Raw genomic sequence first — 18,416 nt, forward strand, 5'->3', positions numbered from 1 at the left:
TGGAGGAATAAATGGAGATGAGTGCTTTGCAGCTTTTTCCTCCTCTCCCCCTTCTCTTCTCCCTGTCTCTCCCATACTCTCTCCTCCCCCTTTCAGGAGCCTCTGCTTGCAGCTCTCCACTCCAGTTCCAGGCTGATGCTCCACATCATCTGAGAAGGATAAATGCACATGTCAAAGCAGGCATAAGCACCCATGCATGCGCTTTTCTCCTTTTCATCTCATTCATTCACACACACACACCCACAACCTTTTTTATACTTTTGTTTGCGTTTGTCTTAAGGTTATTTTTGAACAAGTATAGAAAGAATTCTCTGCGATGAACTACAGCAGTCGCTGCCTGCCCGGGTTTATTCCATTCTACATGGAATAGAATGTATGAATGACAGCGACATGCGTTCACAGAATTCTTTTCTCCTTTTCATTGTCTCTCGCTCTCCCTCTTCCTGATCAAAGCAGAGTGAAGGTCACAGCAGCGCTGTTCAAGGACACGGCTCCTGCAATGCTTCATTACTGCAACGTCTAAAGTCACAGGACCAGGAGATTGATGCCGAGACGCAAGAAAAAGATCAAGCGTCCTTAGCACTTAACCCTTTCAGCGCCAGAGGGGTACACGACACAAAAGAGAGAGAGACTATGCATTACGTTACGTCTCGTTTATAGAGCGCCAACAGCATCCGTGGCGCTGTTACAATAGAAGCGGGCGGAAAACCAACAATAACCGTAAAAGTGACAATATACAAAATTGACAATAAGATTGGATATCGAGATGATATAAAACATAAACATATTGGATTTTTTATTATCCTTTACGCACATATTATACATATTGTGGGTATATGCATTGGTGACATCACTATTTTTGTGATCCTAGAAGCTTACAGTCTAATGATGTGATAGTTTAGCTTAAAATGAGCTTTTAGATTGTAAGCTCCCACAAATAAATCTTAAATTTAGGTTTCTTGTTCGTTAACCTTTTTCAGTCGTTGCTCTCCTCTTAGATTCAGGAGCCATATCTCATGCATGTTTACATTCTCTTACTGTATTACCCTCTACCACTTCTGCTGGGAGCCTGTTCCACTTATCTACCACCATTTCAGTAAAGTAAAACTTCCTTACGTTACATCTAAGCCTCTGACTCCCTGCTTTTTGTTTCTGTATATGAAACCTTTTGCGCTGGTGTATGTTCATATGGAATCTATAGGAGTGATGATAATAATCGAGTGAGTAATTGCCAGTAAATGAATAAACAAATATTTAGGACGGCGGATTTAATTCATTTAATTAATTCGATGTCTGTGAATAAGGTGCACGATCACACACATTCAGTTACAGGATCTGGCCGCAGATTATTATATTCATGGTTTGAACTGTAGGTCTTTGCTGGCTGCGCTTCTGGGAAGGACAACACGGCTTTGGCTTTAAATATCTTATTTATCTCCCCCAATGAATAATTAATTTACTAATATTTTCAATATATGTTGCCTGTTGCCGGCTCACTTTAAGGGTTCTTAAAAACCATAAATGGATCTGAATCTTTCTTAAAAATGGGAGGGCCGGCAGTGGGGCAATTCCTCCCTAGGCTGCCCTTATTTGAGCTCTGATTAGGGCCACTACTATAGCCAATTCTTCTTGCTATTCTACATGTTGCCACTGGGGTTTCTAGCGTTACAAGGATTAATAGTGGTATTAAACCATGACTGGATCCTTTATGTGATCCCCGTGTGTTCTTCCTGAGCAGACCCTTCTGGTGAATGTGTGTAGAATAGGGGCCACTAAGCCCCTATTCTACACACATTCACAGTGCCAGCCCTCCCCTCGCTAATTGTGCGTCAAAATTTCTAAAAATATGTGAATTTACCGTAAATCTAGAAATATAAACAATGCCTGTAAAAAATAACAGCATTTAAATTTCCCCAAATGTTATTATTAATATCTCTTAGACTGTATATTCTGCCCTCTCCCTGAGGAGCGCTTCTATGTGAAATACTCTGCAGGGAGCCTCTGCCCCGCTCCGTTCGGTGCGATGATACATTAGTCTGCTTAAATAAGTGCCAGCTTGTTGCGTTCCTAAACACGGCCTCTGGGGGGGGGGGGTGTATTATGAGCATGTGACTGTTCCATCTGAAGAAGAGACTTCTGAGGCCTTTAAAGATTATGCAACTTTACATCTTGTTCTATGTTGGTCCAATAAAAGGTATCATCAAAAGAGCATGTGAGTGTCCACGCCTAATGCCTGTCTGTGTAGATGCAGCATCATGCAGACATGAACACTATACAAGTGGGTGGGGGGAGGGGGGGAGAAAAAGTGGAGGTAATAGAAATAGAAAAAAAAAGAATTTGAGTGGCTTTAACAAGGGGGGGGGGGAGCAACTGTGCAGAAAATACAACAAGTTGCGAAGAATGAGGACCCGCAAAGTAAAAGAGGATATTCGTGCCCACAAATAATCTTTAAGGTCCCTTTAAATACAAAACGTGTTCCTTGCGTACGCTAACCGCAGTGTCGTGTTTAACACACGTGCCGAGTTTATGGTTTCGTTTAAACCCGATAACCTTGTCATGTGAATGTTTTTCGTTCACTGTGGTCGTAAAAAAAATTTTTTTTTTCCAGACAATACTGGAAAGTGAATTTCCAATGAAAGCATCTATTATGCTTCTGGGGAAAAGCCATTGAAAATACAACATCCAGTAGACTAATTCAACACATATGCTCCCCAACCAATACCCACAACTCGTGTTTTGTAAAAAAAAATAAAAAAAAATAAAAAAAAAAATAAAAAAAGAAATTTTGGCATCAGACCAATTGTGTGTAATGGAGTGAGCACCGGTACACCGTTATATAACGAATGCCCGATCACCCGAGGAAAGGGAGAAACAAACCTTCTACCTCTTCCAAAAAAGAATTCAGTCATTGTTCAGCAGTGGCCCCTACTGTGTAGATGAATATTTTTTGAGAAATTGCCCCCCAAAAATCTATTTTAATATTGGGGTGTTTTTTGGTTTTTTTTACATATTACCACTAATAATTATGTTTTATTTATTGTGCTGATTTTGAAAGAAGGCCTGACTTCTAAACTTCTTTACAGCAGGAGAAACGGGCGACTAGACAGGGGCCGATATATATATATATATATATTTATATATATATATATATAGCGCCAATAAATTAGCTACAATGTTTCCTATTTTCACAAACAATTCCTGCTCCTTCCATATGGCGCCACCTAGTGGACACAAAAGTGCATTCATGTTCAGATAGTGAAAGTGCTTTTTACCTTTTGCTCCCTCCCATCATATTGAAAGAATCCGTAATTCTGCAAAAAATATAAATATAACATTTAATTCCAATAAAACTATAACATAAGCATATACGGTATATATATATATATATATATATATATATATATATATATATATAAATGAACTCAAAGTACCAGTAACTCAAAATAATCATTATTTATTTCTAATAATTTTTTTTAAAAGTTTTTATGATGTAGTTCAAGTATATTTGTGTTCACAAAGAATAATAAAATTAAAAAATACTGGTGTTTGGTTAGTGCACCACATTCCTATACGATGATATCGTTGCAACGTTAGGAAGTCTTAAAAATTTGGGGTACTTTGACGTAGTGGCGGGCGAAGCAATAAACGGCCATATAGTTTGATGGAATCCCTGATATTTATGCCTCCTGAATGGTATTCGCTGTCTAAGCAAACAAGTGATGAACTATATTAGGTGAAATCCCCAGTGTTGAGCACGATATGTAACGTAGAGGGTTGACTTCACTTAAAATATGTAGATTATTCTTCTTTTAAAAAAGGCTTGAGGGTGTCCAAAGTATATATATATATATAGAATAATAAAAAAATAATAATAAAAGAAAAAAAATAGGGTAGTAAATGTTTTATATGTGAATGTATATAAAAATATATATTAAAAATAAATTATTTTTAATATAAATTTGCATAGAAAACTTACAACACCATTTTTTGGGTTTTTTTTTTTTTCTGCTCATAATACTGTTCAATATATATATATATATAATTGTTTTGTTACATGTTTGGCACAAGGAAAAATGGGCTGAAATTTCCAATTCCGCCGTTAAAGTCTATGTTTCAGTTTATAATATATGTTATTTTGTTTGGGGATTCCTTTTTTTTATTTCACAATAATTCTGTTGTTCCAACTGCAGGGACCAGCGTTAAGGTCCGGTTTGGTGGACGATCAACTCTATTCTCTGGGACAAGATGAGATCCAAGGCAGCCGTCACCAACCCATAACTGGGTCTCCGAGAAAAGTACTGGACCAGGTGTGTAGTGGACCAGTGTATTAAACCAACAGCCCAGTACAGTCTTTACTGGTCCCCAACCCCGTAATATGAATAACTGCTTCCCTTTGTTCTCTCCGTAAGACCGGCCCAGATTAATGGAGACAGAATGGAGACTTCAATGGAGCCAACTGTAGACCAGGTCAGCGTCTGGCATCAAAGTATATTTGTTCTTATCCATGCTCATTATAAACCAGACATGTATATAGAAGTATTAGCCTTCTTTTTTATGAGCGACCAAGCATTACTCACATAAATCTGTGTGTTTCTTGCATTAATACTTCCTCGGCTCGATAGAAAAAGCTATTTCAGCAAGGTTCCTTTGAAACTCGCAGCGGAAGGCTGTATTTCCGTGGGAGGAATGCTGCTTCGGTTAAGCTGTTATAAAGACATGTACGGGGGCACCGTAACATTCCCACCGAGATGATCGACAATCCCATTCTTCGTGACTGACGACAGAGAACCATCTGGCACAAACCTCCGATTAAGCTTTGTTACTGATTATAGATATTAGTAGCGCACATCTGTGCCTGTCAATGCTTTCCGAGTGTACTTGTCAATTTTGTCTAAAAATATAGAAAACATTGCGTTCTTGTTTACGAGTTGACACATTTGATCCGCAGCCATATTTTTCATCATCTGAAATATAACAGCTTCTGAGATTGTGCACCCGAGATCCTTCACTGGAGTTCTATTCTTGCTTTCTTTCAATTGTTGATGGCTGGAGACTCCTCATGGGTGGGGCTTACATGCTCTTTGGGGATGGAGTCTACTTAACTATAGCTTGGTATAAATAAACATTCACTTTATAGGTGGTTATAACATCTTCTGACAGCAGATGGGAAATGTTTGCAGCTTTCAGAACATGTTAGGAAGCTGTTGTTTGATAGGGGTGTTTTTGGCCCTCTTAAATTACTAATTGTCAGACCAAAGGAATGATAGAAAAAAAGAAGTTTGGATTGAATTATTACATCGCACAGTCTGGAACAAATGTGCCAGCATCTTGTCTCATGGCTAGCATTGGTCTAGAATTCTGGGTCTGGATGGAGGTTCATCAACATGCTTATGTACAGTCGTTTAAAGAAGAAAGTACACCCTCTTTGAATTCTATGGTTTTACATATCAGGACAACAGCAGGAGCAATCACCTGTCCCTGAGCAGGTCTCAAAATTATGTAAATACAACCTCAGATGAACTACAACACATACCAATTTACACGGTGTCATGATTTATTAAAGAAAAGTAAAGCCAAAATGGAGAAGCCATGTGTGAAAAACTAAGTACACCATTACTACCTGTGGAAATGAAGATGCTAAGTAGCAGACAGGTGCTGCTAATCAAATGCCCTTGATTAATCATCAGCAAACGTGACCACCTCTATAAAAGCCGGAGTTTTAGCAAGTTGCTGGTCTGGAGCATTCAGGTGCGTGATCAGCAATGTTCTTAGTGAAGCTATTGCTGCTGCCCATCAAGCAAAAGCTTGGCCGAAAATGGGTCATGCAACAGGACAATGATCGCAAGCGCAGCAGCATACCTACAACAGAACGGCTGAAAAAGTAAAGAATCAAGGAATTGTAAGTCCAGACCTCGACCCGATTGAAATGTGGTGGGACCTAAAGAGAGCTGTACAACATAGAGTGGGCCAATATTCCTCCACGACTATGTGAAAGATTGATAAAGTCAGAAAACAGAAAAATACTTCAAGTATCAGCTGCTATAAGTTATTGAATTATATTTTTGTTGAAGAAATGACACGGTGTAATACGTCATGGGTCGTTGTCCTACTTACCTAATTTTTAGACCCGCTAAGGAACAGATGATCGTTTTGTGCTTATATGTATAAACAGAATTCAGAGAGGGTGTACTTTTTCCCCCCCACACGACTGCATGTTAAATAGATGGGATCCCCATAATAATAAAGTAGCGCTATGGGTTCGGCACTTCTAAATATAATTTTACTGGATGCATAGAGTTAAACTGAGCAAGCTAGTAAACGCTCCCTAAAGGCCATTTGATTCTGTTCTGGTGGATGTAACACCAATAAGGGCATTAAAGGGTTAAAACACCTCTATCAATTACACTGCCACGGAAGCCAATACAGCTACAGACCATTTTGTTTGATGCAACTATGTTCTTCACGCAAGACAGATGAGCTACACTGGACTATTTGGACATCCATTCATTAGGACGTACAGCTACGTCAGCAGGCACACCATCATTGAAGGAATGTTAAATCATGTGATCGGTCTTCCAGTAGGAGTCACCGCCGACACCCAACAGGAGTTCACTTGAGGGGAGTGCTGGGTTCTCCCATTGCGCCCTCTGGTGGCTGATTGCAATCAAGTTTTCATACTTGCAGGGGAAAAAAAAAAAAAAAAAAAAGTGTTCTAAGATACACGAACATTTCGAACAGGGGAACCGTTGCCTCTTAACAATCTACCGCCCCCTCCTATTTTTTACATTAATAAGCATCTTGAGAGCCCACCTGCCCAAGTGTTTAACCCTTAAAGGACAATGGGTTGTCCTTAAGCCCATTACAAACAATGCATTGTTAGCCCGTATACATACAGGCTTTGCCATGAAGTGTTTAACTGCAGCCCAATACATTGGCTGTAAGAGTAACAGAAATTCATTCTTAAAAGCCTCCGATCTCCCATCATAAATGTATCCACTAGATGTGGCTTCACCCCACATGCAGCCAATATAGGTCACCAAACGCAACATAAACAGTTCGGGTACCACAAGTGTTTGGAGCCATTCGTGCCAAAGACGACATCTAGAAAGTAAAGCACCCTGACCTTTTCGCACTTGATGATGAGATCTACAACTCCCATCAACTAGTCATTCTGGCTGAAGGTGATCAGTTATAGTACACGTGTTTTAAGTATATTTTTTTGTGGTTATGGCACTGGCAACAATGACCGAGCCCGCCATGGTAGCGAAGATCAGGCTGTTTTACCAGCCAGTTGATCTCAGATCAGTTGTCGGCACACTGGCACTTTAATGACCCTGGTAGAAGGCAGCCATACTGGAATAATTTGTGTTTAAGTGAAGCTGATTTCTCATTAAAGAGACAGACTAGAATTAAACATGCAGCTTTCCTTCAGCAGCCTGGTGCAGGACCGACAAACACAGCTGCTGGTGGGCGCAGGAGCTGACCATCAGTCATGCCTACACAGCATGAACAATCAGAGCAGACCCTGCAGCCACGCCACAATACATTAATTAGCGCCTGTGGAATCCCTCTAAAGCGTGTTGGCACTGATAGGGTTAAGCCTACTCTTCCCTTACACTCGCATGCATTAAGTCATATCATACCAAGTTTCAGCTCGAAAGGGAACAAACAAAACATTCAATGTTTCCATATTTTATTCATTTTAGGAAGGCTTTTGTCATTTTTATTAATTTTCTGGAGCGTGGACAGTCTATCCTTTGTGTCGTCGGCAGTTTAGTGCCGGCCTTAGCTGGGTGATGAGACTAGATGTAAATGAGAAATTTCAGGTCGCGGTGACGATGAGTTCGTGAAACGAGATGCCAGCGTTCGAGACGACATTACAATTTATCCAGGTAGTTATCCAGGGGTGGGATGCCTTCTTTCAATCCTTTGCGCTTGCGGGTTTCGGCAACGACTTGGCAGGGGCGAGAAGTGGTGTCGAAGGGATCCCCGGGCAGAATCTGCCAGTGGTCAAACACGCACTGCGGGAAAGCCTGGCCGCCAGTGTTGGACCTCAAATCGGCGGTGAAACCTGGGAAGAAAATAGGGAGGAAAAAGGGGTCAGCACCAGTAGCTACAATTATAGTATAGATAGTTAGAATATCCCGAGATATCACAATGTATGGACTTGAGATATAATTAATGAATTGCACATTTTTAGAGGCATTCTAGCCCTGACAGTGAAGTTTTTAACATGAATCCCATTTTCTTGGCACAGTAAATGCCTTATAGGAACAGAGTTAATATCAGGATATCTGGGGTGGAACCGAGGCACTGACCGACCAGCAAACAATGTATATTTCAGCCGATATTAGAACTAAAAACCGGGTACCTTTCATAGAAATTAAGTTACCTGGCGTGATTATTTATTGTTTTATAAAGGACCATCAAATTCTGTAGCGCTGTACAATGGGATAGCACCTAAAACACTGAACATTATATTACACTGAACTTTGATCATTTATCTGATGACACATGCTGGATATTCCTTTCAAAATTCATGATGGGGGGGGGGGGGGGGGGGGGTTTGGGGAGTTAAAGTACCGACAAGCAATAAAGCACAAATAGGGGAAAATACATACCGAAGGACTCATTGACGGGAAGATAAGCCTTTACGACAAACATAGGTGTTCCGGCGACCTGGGATTCTTCAAACACATGGCCGCGCTTCCTGTTCAACACACCATAGATTCCACCGACCACCTGCTCGGGACACTGGAAAGAAAAAGAAACGGGGTTATTCGAAAACACAAACTGGTTATAGACAAGGAATCCTTAAGTTGGTAGAAGGCAAAAAAACAGAGTGCCGAGGGCCAGCGCCCAACAATTTTCTGCAATATACCAGCATTTGGAATTTAGGAGAGTAAAAGGAGCATCGTCACCCGCAGATATAGCGCCCTTCTCGTTCTATGTGAGTGGAGTCTGTTCTGGAGCCAGTTGAAAGACCCCCATCCCCAGGGAGAAAATTAAGACATTCTAGCGAGCGCTCTTACCTGAATCTCCACGAGATAGATGGGTTCCATCAGCCTGGGCTGGGCGGTGAGAGCAGCCGCATAAAACACTCTCCTGGCGGTGGGGATGATCTGGCCGCCACCACGATGGATGGCGTCGGCATGCAAGGTAACATCGTGGACGTCGAAGCGAGCACCTCTCATGTTCTCCTCGCACAGAACACCCTGCATGACAGATTGAAAGAGTCAGACTGGCCAGATAAATTTCCACTTATTTAACATGCATCAAACCCAAGAACCTTCTAACGGCATAACATTCCCAATAGTACAGCCCAAAGTATACTGCCAGCATGTGTCCTTTCATGACAACATGTTAACTGTCCCACGGTTCAAGAATGATGCGCCCAAAGCCGATTGTAACAGCTGGGGCGGTTTAAGACGGTTTTGGCGGAAGACGCTCACCTCTTTGGTGGCCCACTGGAATCCGGCCACAACGCTGTCCTTAATCTCATTGAGATACTGGACTCCTTTGGTGACGTCGACCAAGATGTTGGGTCCTGTTCCGTCGGGGCCAAAGCACCAGATCTTACGGGCTTCTGTCACGTCCCACTCATACTTCTCGGCCAAGTAACGGGCACGCAGCTTCAGCTCCTGGCGGGCGCTCACGTCGCCCTTGTCGATGTCCTCGGCCAAGCCGTCTGGGAATGGTCTGGCTTTCACGTACAGACGATTGTGCTTGTTGGGAGACTTGGACAAGCAGAGCTGGTAGGATTCCTCACTCACCGTCTCACGATATGAGACAACGGGGTCCGATTTCTGGAGAGCAAACATGTTTAATTTTAATATAACTTTAATTCTAATCGCTTTTATAGGTGAACATTGCACACGCTGTAGGGGCAATGCTGCTAAACACTAGTATAAACGACAGAGCTCAAAACAAACGTACAATGTCAGCCTTGTAAAGGTCCTACCACGGTGGCACAGAATATTTAACCCCTTAAGGACAATGGGCGGTCCCTAAACCCACTGAAAACGATGCATTTTGAGCCCGTACATGTACGGCCTTTGTCATTAAGGGGTTAAGAACTCTTACCGACATGGTTAAAGTTTAGGGAAGTGGCATTTTGTTGCTTTATTGTACTAGAGATTTTCCCCACTACTGTGAAGGTTCTTACCTTGATTGGGATACAGGCATGGTCTTCTTCAAGATCCTTAAGGCAAATTTCCAAGTGCAGTTCTCCGGCACCTGCGATGATGTGTTCCCCGGACTCTTCAATTATACACTAGGAAAAGACCATAAAAACAAGTTTTATATATTTGCAGCATTGACAGAATGTAGGCAATTAAGCGAGGCTACTGCAGCACTAAAGTTAGTGGGACCTCTTCATTCATAAGCACCAACTTCTAGAAAGGCACCGATGTCCCTTTGGTGCTCTTCATGGTAAAGGTTGCTTTTGTACCACGCAGGGGTTTCTGAAAGGTTACCGGAACCCAGCGGTGGATTGGGGAAGGTTACCTGCAGGCAGTATAACTAGGAACACGAAGAGGAAACTAAAAGCCTTACAACTGTAACCCATCCTAGAGCCTAAACAAATGGGCTGAAAATGAGCGCCAATTCCATGGACAGAACAGGAAACAATCCAACAGAAAAGCAGGCCTATGGACTATAGCTTGTGATTAGGGATATAGGAGAAAACAAGGTAAAGATTCACAAAAGAGTCAATACCCCCTGTCCATTCATACGGATCACCTACCTGAACCATAGGATCAGACTTGGCCAAACGCTTCAAGCCTTCTACTAGCTTGGGGAGGTCGGCAGGGTTTTTTGCTTCTACGGCCACACGCACTACAGGGCTGACACTGAACTTCATCACCCTCATGTTGTGAGCATGCTCGAAGGTTGTGATGGTTCCAGTCTTCACCAAGAACTGGTCAACACCAACAAGTCCGACGATGTTACCGCAAGGGACATCCTCAATGGGCTCAACGTAACGTCCCATCATCAGGATGGTTCTAGCAAAACAAAATAATTTGATTAGAACACATTACCATTGAAGATCTGATTCAAGCCCCCACCAACAAGGAGGCAAGAGCAAAGAACAGCCTCAGAATTAAGTTACAGCTCAGAGGGTCTTACCTCTGGATAGGTTTAATGTACAAGTCCTCCTTCTTTCCAGGGGTGTAGTTGGGTCCCATAATACGCACTTTCAGGCCAGTTGACACTACTCCGGAGAACACACGGCCGAAAGCATAGAAACGTCCTTTGTCGGTGGTGGGGACCATCTTTGAGATGTACATCATGAGTGGTCCTTTGGGGTCACAGTTCTTGACAGCTAAATGGGAAGAAAAAAAAAAAAAAAGTTAGCACAGACAAGGAAAAATAAAAACGTATTCAGCATTATTTGCCGGCCATCATGAAAACAAAAGCCACAACAACGCTACATCACGGCCACTGTTTTCAAATGAGTATATTTGCAAGTTATATTGGTGTAAATTTGTAGCCATTTTCTAAGGGCTTACCCATAGCAGCTTCATCGTCAGGAGGTCCCTCGTACAGCAATTCACAACGGTATCTCTGAGCCGTCACGGGGGAAGGCAGGTGAATTGTGATCATCTGAAGCAAAGCTTCTCCAGCTGGCAGCCAGCGGCGCATTACAGCCTGGGGAGGAGAACGCACAAGGGATAAGCCATTTAAATACCCAACCAGCAGTGAAAAGCAATGAAGTCTAAAGCCCCCCCCCCCACTATTACTTTGTGCTGAATGCAGTGAGAAAGTTATGGCATCTGTTCCCACAGGGTACTGGACATGTGGCATTTTAATGCAAAAACAAGGACTCACTTGCACTTAAACCGCTGAATAAGTTGCCTACGAGGTCTGGCAGATTAGTTACTTTTAATCAAGCCCCCTGGATTACCCGCTAGCCGGTTACAGTCTATAGAGCTCGGCTCCTCACCTTAAGAAGTTGTTTGCCCTCCTTTTCTTTGTCCTCCGTATCAAGCTTAATGTCCAGTTTCTCCACCAGTTTGGCAGTTTCATCCTTCTTAAAGTTCATGATGGCATCAAATATCTAGAGACAAAAAGAACAGCATAAATACCCACGTCAGGCTGCTACCCAAACTACATAAGCTGGGAAGGGACACTACCTATGGCCTTAGTGTCACATTAATAAACTTAGTTACCTTAAAGATTGGGTCCAAGATGAGCTGACTGAATGTGCGAGGAAGTTTCTTCCCATCGGGAGAGGAGGCTGATTTGCTGAATTTACCGGCAGCTGGATCAAAGTACCTAAAAAAAATATTTAATGAGTATGTCGCACAAGCAAAGGCACGACGAGGAGGAAATAGCAATCTCCTGTGACATTCTCTATTTAAATGCAATGTCGATTCTCTTAACGAACCGTTTATTTTTTGGGAGTGCGATAAGGTTTCCATGCCTCCGTGATGGGGAGGACACCAGAGAAAGGCACACTGATGCAGTAACAGCGGCGCCCTGGTCTAACTGCCCCGAGCGTAATTGCAAAAGCCCCGCATTGCACTGCTTTGTTCTACCCGGCGTCATGTTTTAGACGATTATGTGAACGTGGTCTGCATTTCGACGACTTACTTGTCTCCCCACAGTTTCTTCATCATGTCTTCTACTTTCTTTGCACGTTCGGCAGGAGAGAGCTGAGACTTTTCACCTTTGGCAGCAAATTTGGCAACGTACATTTCGGCAAACTGCTTCAGGGTGAAAGCCCAGCCGTGCAGACCGGATCCAAAGCCAACAGTACCAATAACTGGGTCAATCTACAAACCAGGAAGAAAAGCAGTCTTAAAAAGGGTAATTTTCCATTAAAAAAAAAAACAAAAAAAACCCATGTCTGGTGTGTTCTTAGCGCCGTTATCTTGGCAGAGGCCACCAACACCCTTATACTGCTTGTGGCGAGTAGAATGGCTCAGTCTTAACTTTGCGGGACACTAAAACTGCTGAAGGTCTATAAAGGAACGGACTTCATTAGCCTTGCCATAAAGCATCAGCTCAGTGTGGTGTTTGAGCCGGGAAGTCACCCAAAATATCACATGACTGACCGCAACCGCGGCTCCAGGTCTGCAGATAATGGAAGTTTCATCGTTGCTCAACTATTCTTCTATGGGACTTCTTTAAAACCCACCCCGACTATATCACAGGAAACCCTAATGAAAACTAAGTTACGATACTTTCCCTTTAATCAGATAAAGAATGTAATTTTATATAAAAAAAGTCTACGTGTCTCGCTTTCTGTAGCCATTTTATGGACCCTCTACAGCAGGGGTTCTCAAACTGCGGCCCTCCAGCTGCTGCAGGACTACATCTCCCATACTCCTCAGCCAGCCCCTTAGCTGAAAGAGCATTATGGGAGATGTAGTCCTGCAGCAGCTGGAGGGCCGCAGTTTGAGAACCCCTGCTCTACCGGGTGAAATGTGTTAAGGCCTTCAGACGGAGCCGCTCACCATGATGTTTCCCATGGGACCAGTTTCTCCCTCTCCGTATGTGGAGATGATAACGTTGACGTTTTCCACAATACGCTGGAAGGTCAGGTAGAGTTCTTCTGGGTCCAACTGCAGCTCCAGGAGAGCGCGGTCCATCTTGTTCATCATCAGCACGGGCTTAATCCTCTCGGCGATAGCCTGACGCAAGACGGTCTCCGTCTGCACACAGACACCTTAAACCCAAGAACAAAGACGGTACTCAGTGCTATGAAATATTTGTACGGCTCCCCATTAAAAAAAGGAGGTAGTCGCAGCCACGCTCCCCCGAGACTAAAGACGCTTTAATATACTAGATACAGGCACCGGGCCTTCATTCAACCACCCAGAAGGTCTTCTTACCGGATACGCAGTCAACCACCACGAGAGCTCCGTCTGTTACTCTCAATGCAGCGGTCACTTCGGAGGAGAAGTCCACGTGCCCTGGGGAATCAATCAAGTTGATAAGGAAGCCGGAGCCATCCTTGCACTGCTTGATGAAGGCCATGTCATTTTCTGTCAGCTCGTAGTACATGGAAATAGCCCTGGAAGACAAGCAACATCTCGTTAGACCATCTCGCATGTTACCATACAATACATGAACAGAACGAGGAGCCATTCCCTGCACCATGTGATAACGGCGACGGACCTGCCCAGCCAAAGCTTTATTACCCCAGTAAAAACAGACAACGCTAACAAGAGACCAGAGATTGCACTCAACCCCTACATATGGTCCAGGTATTGAGAACCACCTTGGAAGTTGGAATATTCAGTGCTGCTCGAGTTCAAAGATTTTAAAGGGTATTCAACCCAACTTACTTAACAGGTATCTGCCTACGGAAGCTCACTGGGGACAGCCCTAAATTTAGAGACTCAGTGGCTTTTTTTTTTTTTTTTATTAACCTTGGAATTATCCATCCCACCAATTCCCATCACCCGCTACATGCGATTTAGGGTACGGTGTGGACAAGCCACCAGTGGAAGATAGATTAGGACCTCCTAATTACCACACAAAGTCCTCAAGACCCTCTATCCAGGGAGGTTACGGGCATAAGAGGCTACAAGATTCCCAGCCTTGGCTTCCACTATTATACAGACTGAAGTCCAGTTTCCCAGCCTTGTTTCTGTTCTAGAAGCCTCTTTATTGCTTTATACAACGTCGGGACATAATAGTTTGACTTAGACTGAGGTGAGGGCTGAATAAAGCACAAGCCAAGAACAGTCGGCCAGGAGCTCAAACCTATCCCCCTTTAAGACGAAGACGTTCAATAACAATGCAGTGGCGGGGGCTTCCGTGACATCCCAGCCCCCCCGCTGCGTCGGGGACTTACGTAGACTTGATGGTGATGCAGCGTTCCTGCTCATCTTTGCGCGTGTCGGTAAACCTCGTCTCTCCCGCTCTGGCGTTTGCGATGATACCGGCTTTACACACCAAGGAGTCGGTGAGGGTGGATTTGCCGTGGTCCACGTGGGCGATCACAGACATGTTTCTGATGTTGGACTTCTTGTCCATGATCGCACGGATCTGGTCTACGGTGAAGTTCACCTGCGCGGCGGAAATACACATTGAATGAGAAGACGCAGCCATACACAGAGACTAAAAACACCGTCATTCATTCGTATTACATTCGTATTCTACCCGCCTGCGGTAACGGAGGCGCCGCACGCTCCCAACATACAACCGGCCCCCCGAATACACCCCACGGACCTTCACGAGGGCTACAATAAACAGACCCTTAAAAGATTTAGTGACAGAATACCATTGTGTCGGCTTCAAGCACAACACCGGAGCAGGACCGGCTGCACCGAGTGGGGTTCAGAGGTCCAATGGTCAGTCCCCAGTGTTTATCGGGTGGTCACATTAACCCACACTCTGCCAGCTAGGTGCCGACGTGCATTGAGCCAGCAGCATCTCCATTAGTGTAGGAGGTCAACCTGCTGCTGCTCACTCACATGACATCATAGCGGGATATCTTATGTCATCTGGGAATCTTACCAGTACCCGGCTGCAGCATTTTTACTTGTGATCAAAGTTCGCTTCTGTAGTTGGGAGATCACTTATTACAGAGAACGCGTCCGCGCCACAGACTTATTGCTTATTATTTGGCTGCAGCTTCTCAAAGTTTGCCAAGACACTTGTTGGCCACCTTGTGTTAGACGGGGAGGGGTACGCATTACATCAGGTATACATTTAATCATTTAAAGGGAGGAGAGGATTCCAGACAACAACAGGGGAGGATGAACACTGCGAGGCCGCTTTATGGCTCGTTAGCAAGTGAAGGGAATGACTGGGTTGCCGGAAGCTGCAGCTTGCCGGGTGCGGCGTGTAGGTTTGATTCACCTGAGTGCATGCAGGTAATTAGTACACACGGGTCTTAAAGAGATCCACCTGCCTTCATCTGAGAGACATCACAAAGAGGAAAAGAATAAAGCAACCTCGGGGCAAAACACTAAACCTGGAGAAACCAGCAAGGGCATTTAATTGTTCTTTAGGGCTGCTGCGGAACACCCCCTCCCCCGCTACAACCGGCTTTATAACGGGACTAGCGCTGGATGTTTCTCGGGACGTAGGTGGGGTCTATTCACTAAACACAGACGTAAAGGATTTTAACACCCCCAACTTCACTATACATCACCAAGGGCCAACCCCAGTAAGCTGTATCATGTATAGCTGAACCCATAAGACATATTGAATTATGCATATTGCAGGGCCAGCTCAGGTGTTCCAAGTACAGATGTATATTAGAGATGCCCCCCCCCCCATATACAAAACTTCTGAATAAAGACCCTCCAGTGTCTCGGCATTAGCTTCAGAGTAGAAATTCACTAGGGATCACTGGTGATTGCCCCCCCCACCTAGATTCCACACACTGCATGTACTACACTCCGGGAGACAGTGAATCCTGATGTGAACAGCCTTGAGAAAATTAGTATTTGGAAAAAATAATAAAATACAATAATGAGCTGCGTTTGGGCCTCTGCAGGGAGTCAGATTTATATAGCGCCATCATACTCTGCAGCGTTGTACAATGGGTACAGTGGGTAATTTGAATTACCCGGCAGTGCATTAGAGACGTCGGACCCCCCACAGCACAAGACAGGGGTATCTAAAGAGCCACCTTCCACTATAAAGTACCCCTCTGATATACCCCAGCCTGCCTCTATACAGATATGACAGACAGTGATGAGTATTAGAGCCCTGCTGGTAATCCAGGCTGTAGTTCCGGCCCTTTAGATGCCAGCTGAGACTGCACCGCATTCACAGTCCGCACTAAAGGATGGGATTGGCTGACTACGCCCGGCCTCGCTGGGACGCGGCGCACTGTAAAGCTACTTCAGCAGCAATGAGTCAGCTCAACGTGACAATAATCCACGTTTGTTAAAACCGGCCAGTCCGGCGTGCCGGAGAACTGGGGCAGCCCCGGAGGCCCGCAGCATTGCGCAATCACTTCTTAAAGGGACAGCGCGCTGCCCAGGGGCACAAAGCAGCCTGTTAAATATCATTTACCCTCATTAACCATTTAGTGGGCAGACGCTGACTAGAGGGAGGTAAACCATGGCCTTCCTATACCCTAGCAACCAGCGGGGCAGGAAAAGAGACATCTTATGAGACTTCCCGCTGACTATGTGCAGGTATATATGCGACCATGCGCAGCCGGTGCCTACACTTTACATATGGTGCCAACAACTGATAGGGCCAATAAAACAAACAACCCCTCAGATGCAGGGGGAACCTTATTAGCCATTTAGTGGATCACTAGGCCATAGAACACAGAGTGGACCCCTAACCCTTTGTGGGTTACTTAACCCTTTAGAGGGCAAAAGGGAGCCCTAGGCTTTTGTATGTCAATTTACCCTTCACACGACATAGGGAACACCGAATGGTTTACACAATTAACCCTTTAGCAGCCAACTAGCCCGCCACATAATTTAACCCTTTAGACAATAAAGCAGTAGCCTATGCGTTAGATAAATAAGCTTTATTAACCATTTAGCAGGCGGAGAGGGGCATATCCAGCAGCTCTTAATGGGCTTCTTAGCCTCCTAGGAGTGACGCAGCACAGTAAAACAATAGCGCAACGTGGCACCCTGATGACGCAAGCGGACACTGCGGCAGCCCTCTCCTACCCGCCTAAGGACAAAAGGACCTCGAATTTGAAACCCTCTGCCCCAGCCGGTTATATTTGCTCCCACTAGCAACCACTAGGCAAGATGGCCGTATGGCAGCATCAATGGACCGAGGCGGCCTCGTCCTCTCCCCATTCCCCTGCCTATCTCCTCCTTGTCGAACAAATATCGCGCTGCATCGGTAGCTAGAAAGCTCAGGCTCCCCATACAGGGCTGTGAGGTCCCCGGTACTCACCATGGTTGCGGATGTTCCCGGATTGCACAAGCAGGCCGGAGATGGGAGATGCCTCGCTGATGGAGGACTGGAAGAGAAGGAAGAAGGGGCGGGCGCGCTGACGTCACTGCGCGCTCAGGGCCGGCATGCGGACTGCGCATGCGCAACTGATGACGTATGACCGGGGGAGGGGTGTCAGTAACCATAGCGACCCGAAGCGGGTAGTGCTGCAGTCAGTGATTAGGCCTTGTGTGATGGCGCCTGAATCCATTAATTATTGTTACTAGCAGATTAAGTAAAACTTTAACAATAACACACAATACACATACAGCTACGGGTGTAGGGGAGGACTCTGGTCTCGTGAACTTACAATCCATGAAGGGCCGGACTGGGGATAACCGGGTAGCCCTGGCACTTTAAGCGGCAGCCTGATCAAGCCAGGGGCTACACACCCGATCTGCTGCTGCGGTGGCAATATCTGGAAGTGTGTGGCCCTACCGGCTGCCGGGCATCTGCCTAATGTGCCAGAAGCCGAGTCTGGGCCCTTATAAAAGTCCCTGCCCCTCTTTCCTCCCCTGATGCCCCTCTTTTCTCGGTGC

At 44.7% G+C, this 18,416-nt stretch overlaps 1 protein-coding gene across 1 annotated transcript; it reads right to left on the reverse strand.

Moving 5' to 3' along the window:
- Positions 1 to 7,715: 7,715 nt before the first annotated feature.
- LOC149280891 (elongation factor 2-like) lies at positions 7,716 to 17,873 on the reverse strand. Its single transcript, XM_089499991.1, has 15 exons — positions 17,839 to 17,873; positions 14,807 to 15,021; positions 13,839 to 14,020; positions 13,461 to 13,672; positions 12,595 to 12,776; positions 12,171 to 12,276; positions 11,945 to 12,058; positions 11,511 to 11,649; positions 11,128 to 11,323; positions 10,745 to 11,003; positions 10,166 to 10,273; positions 9,453 to 9,806; positions 9,033 to 9,215; positions 8,622 to 8,754; positions 7,716 to 8,071 (listed from the first exon to the last, which is right to left on the reverse strand). The coding sequence occupies exons 1-15, from the start codon at positions 17,839 to 17,841 to the stop codon at positions 7,878 to 7,880; spliced, it is 2,580 nt and encodes an 859-aa protein (XP_089356117.1). The 5' UTR covers positions 17,842 to 17,873; the 3' UTR covers positions 7,716 to 7,877.
- Between the last annotated feature and the right edge of the window lie 543 nt (positions 17,874 to 18,416).

The sequence above is a fragment of the Sceloporus occidentalis genome, unplaced genomic scaffold (assembly GCF_023333645.1).
Source record: "Sceloporus occidentalis isolate IW3139 unplaced genomic scaffold, rSceOcc1.0.p SCAF_144, whole genome shotgun sequence".
Lineage (NCBI taxonomy): Eukaryota > Metazoa > Chordata > Lepidosauria > Squamata > Phrynosomatidae > Sceloporus > Sceloporus occidentalis.

Bases quoted from the DNA above. Each gene is read 5' to 3' on its own strand.
- LOC149280891 (XM_089499991.1), bottom strand. The intron at 12,777-13,460 runs GTGAGCGGCTCC...CCTGGTTTGTAG, and splicing joins GTCCCATGGGAAACATCATG to ATTGACCCAGTTATTGGTAC. The intron at 9,216-9,452 runs GTGAGCGTCTTC...TCTGTCATGCAG, and splicing joins TCCAGTGGGCCACCAAAGAG to GGTGTTCTGTGCGAGGAGAA.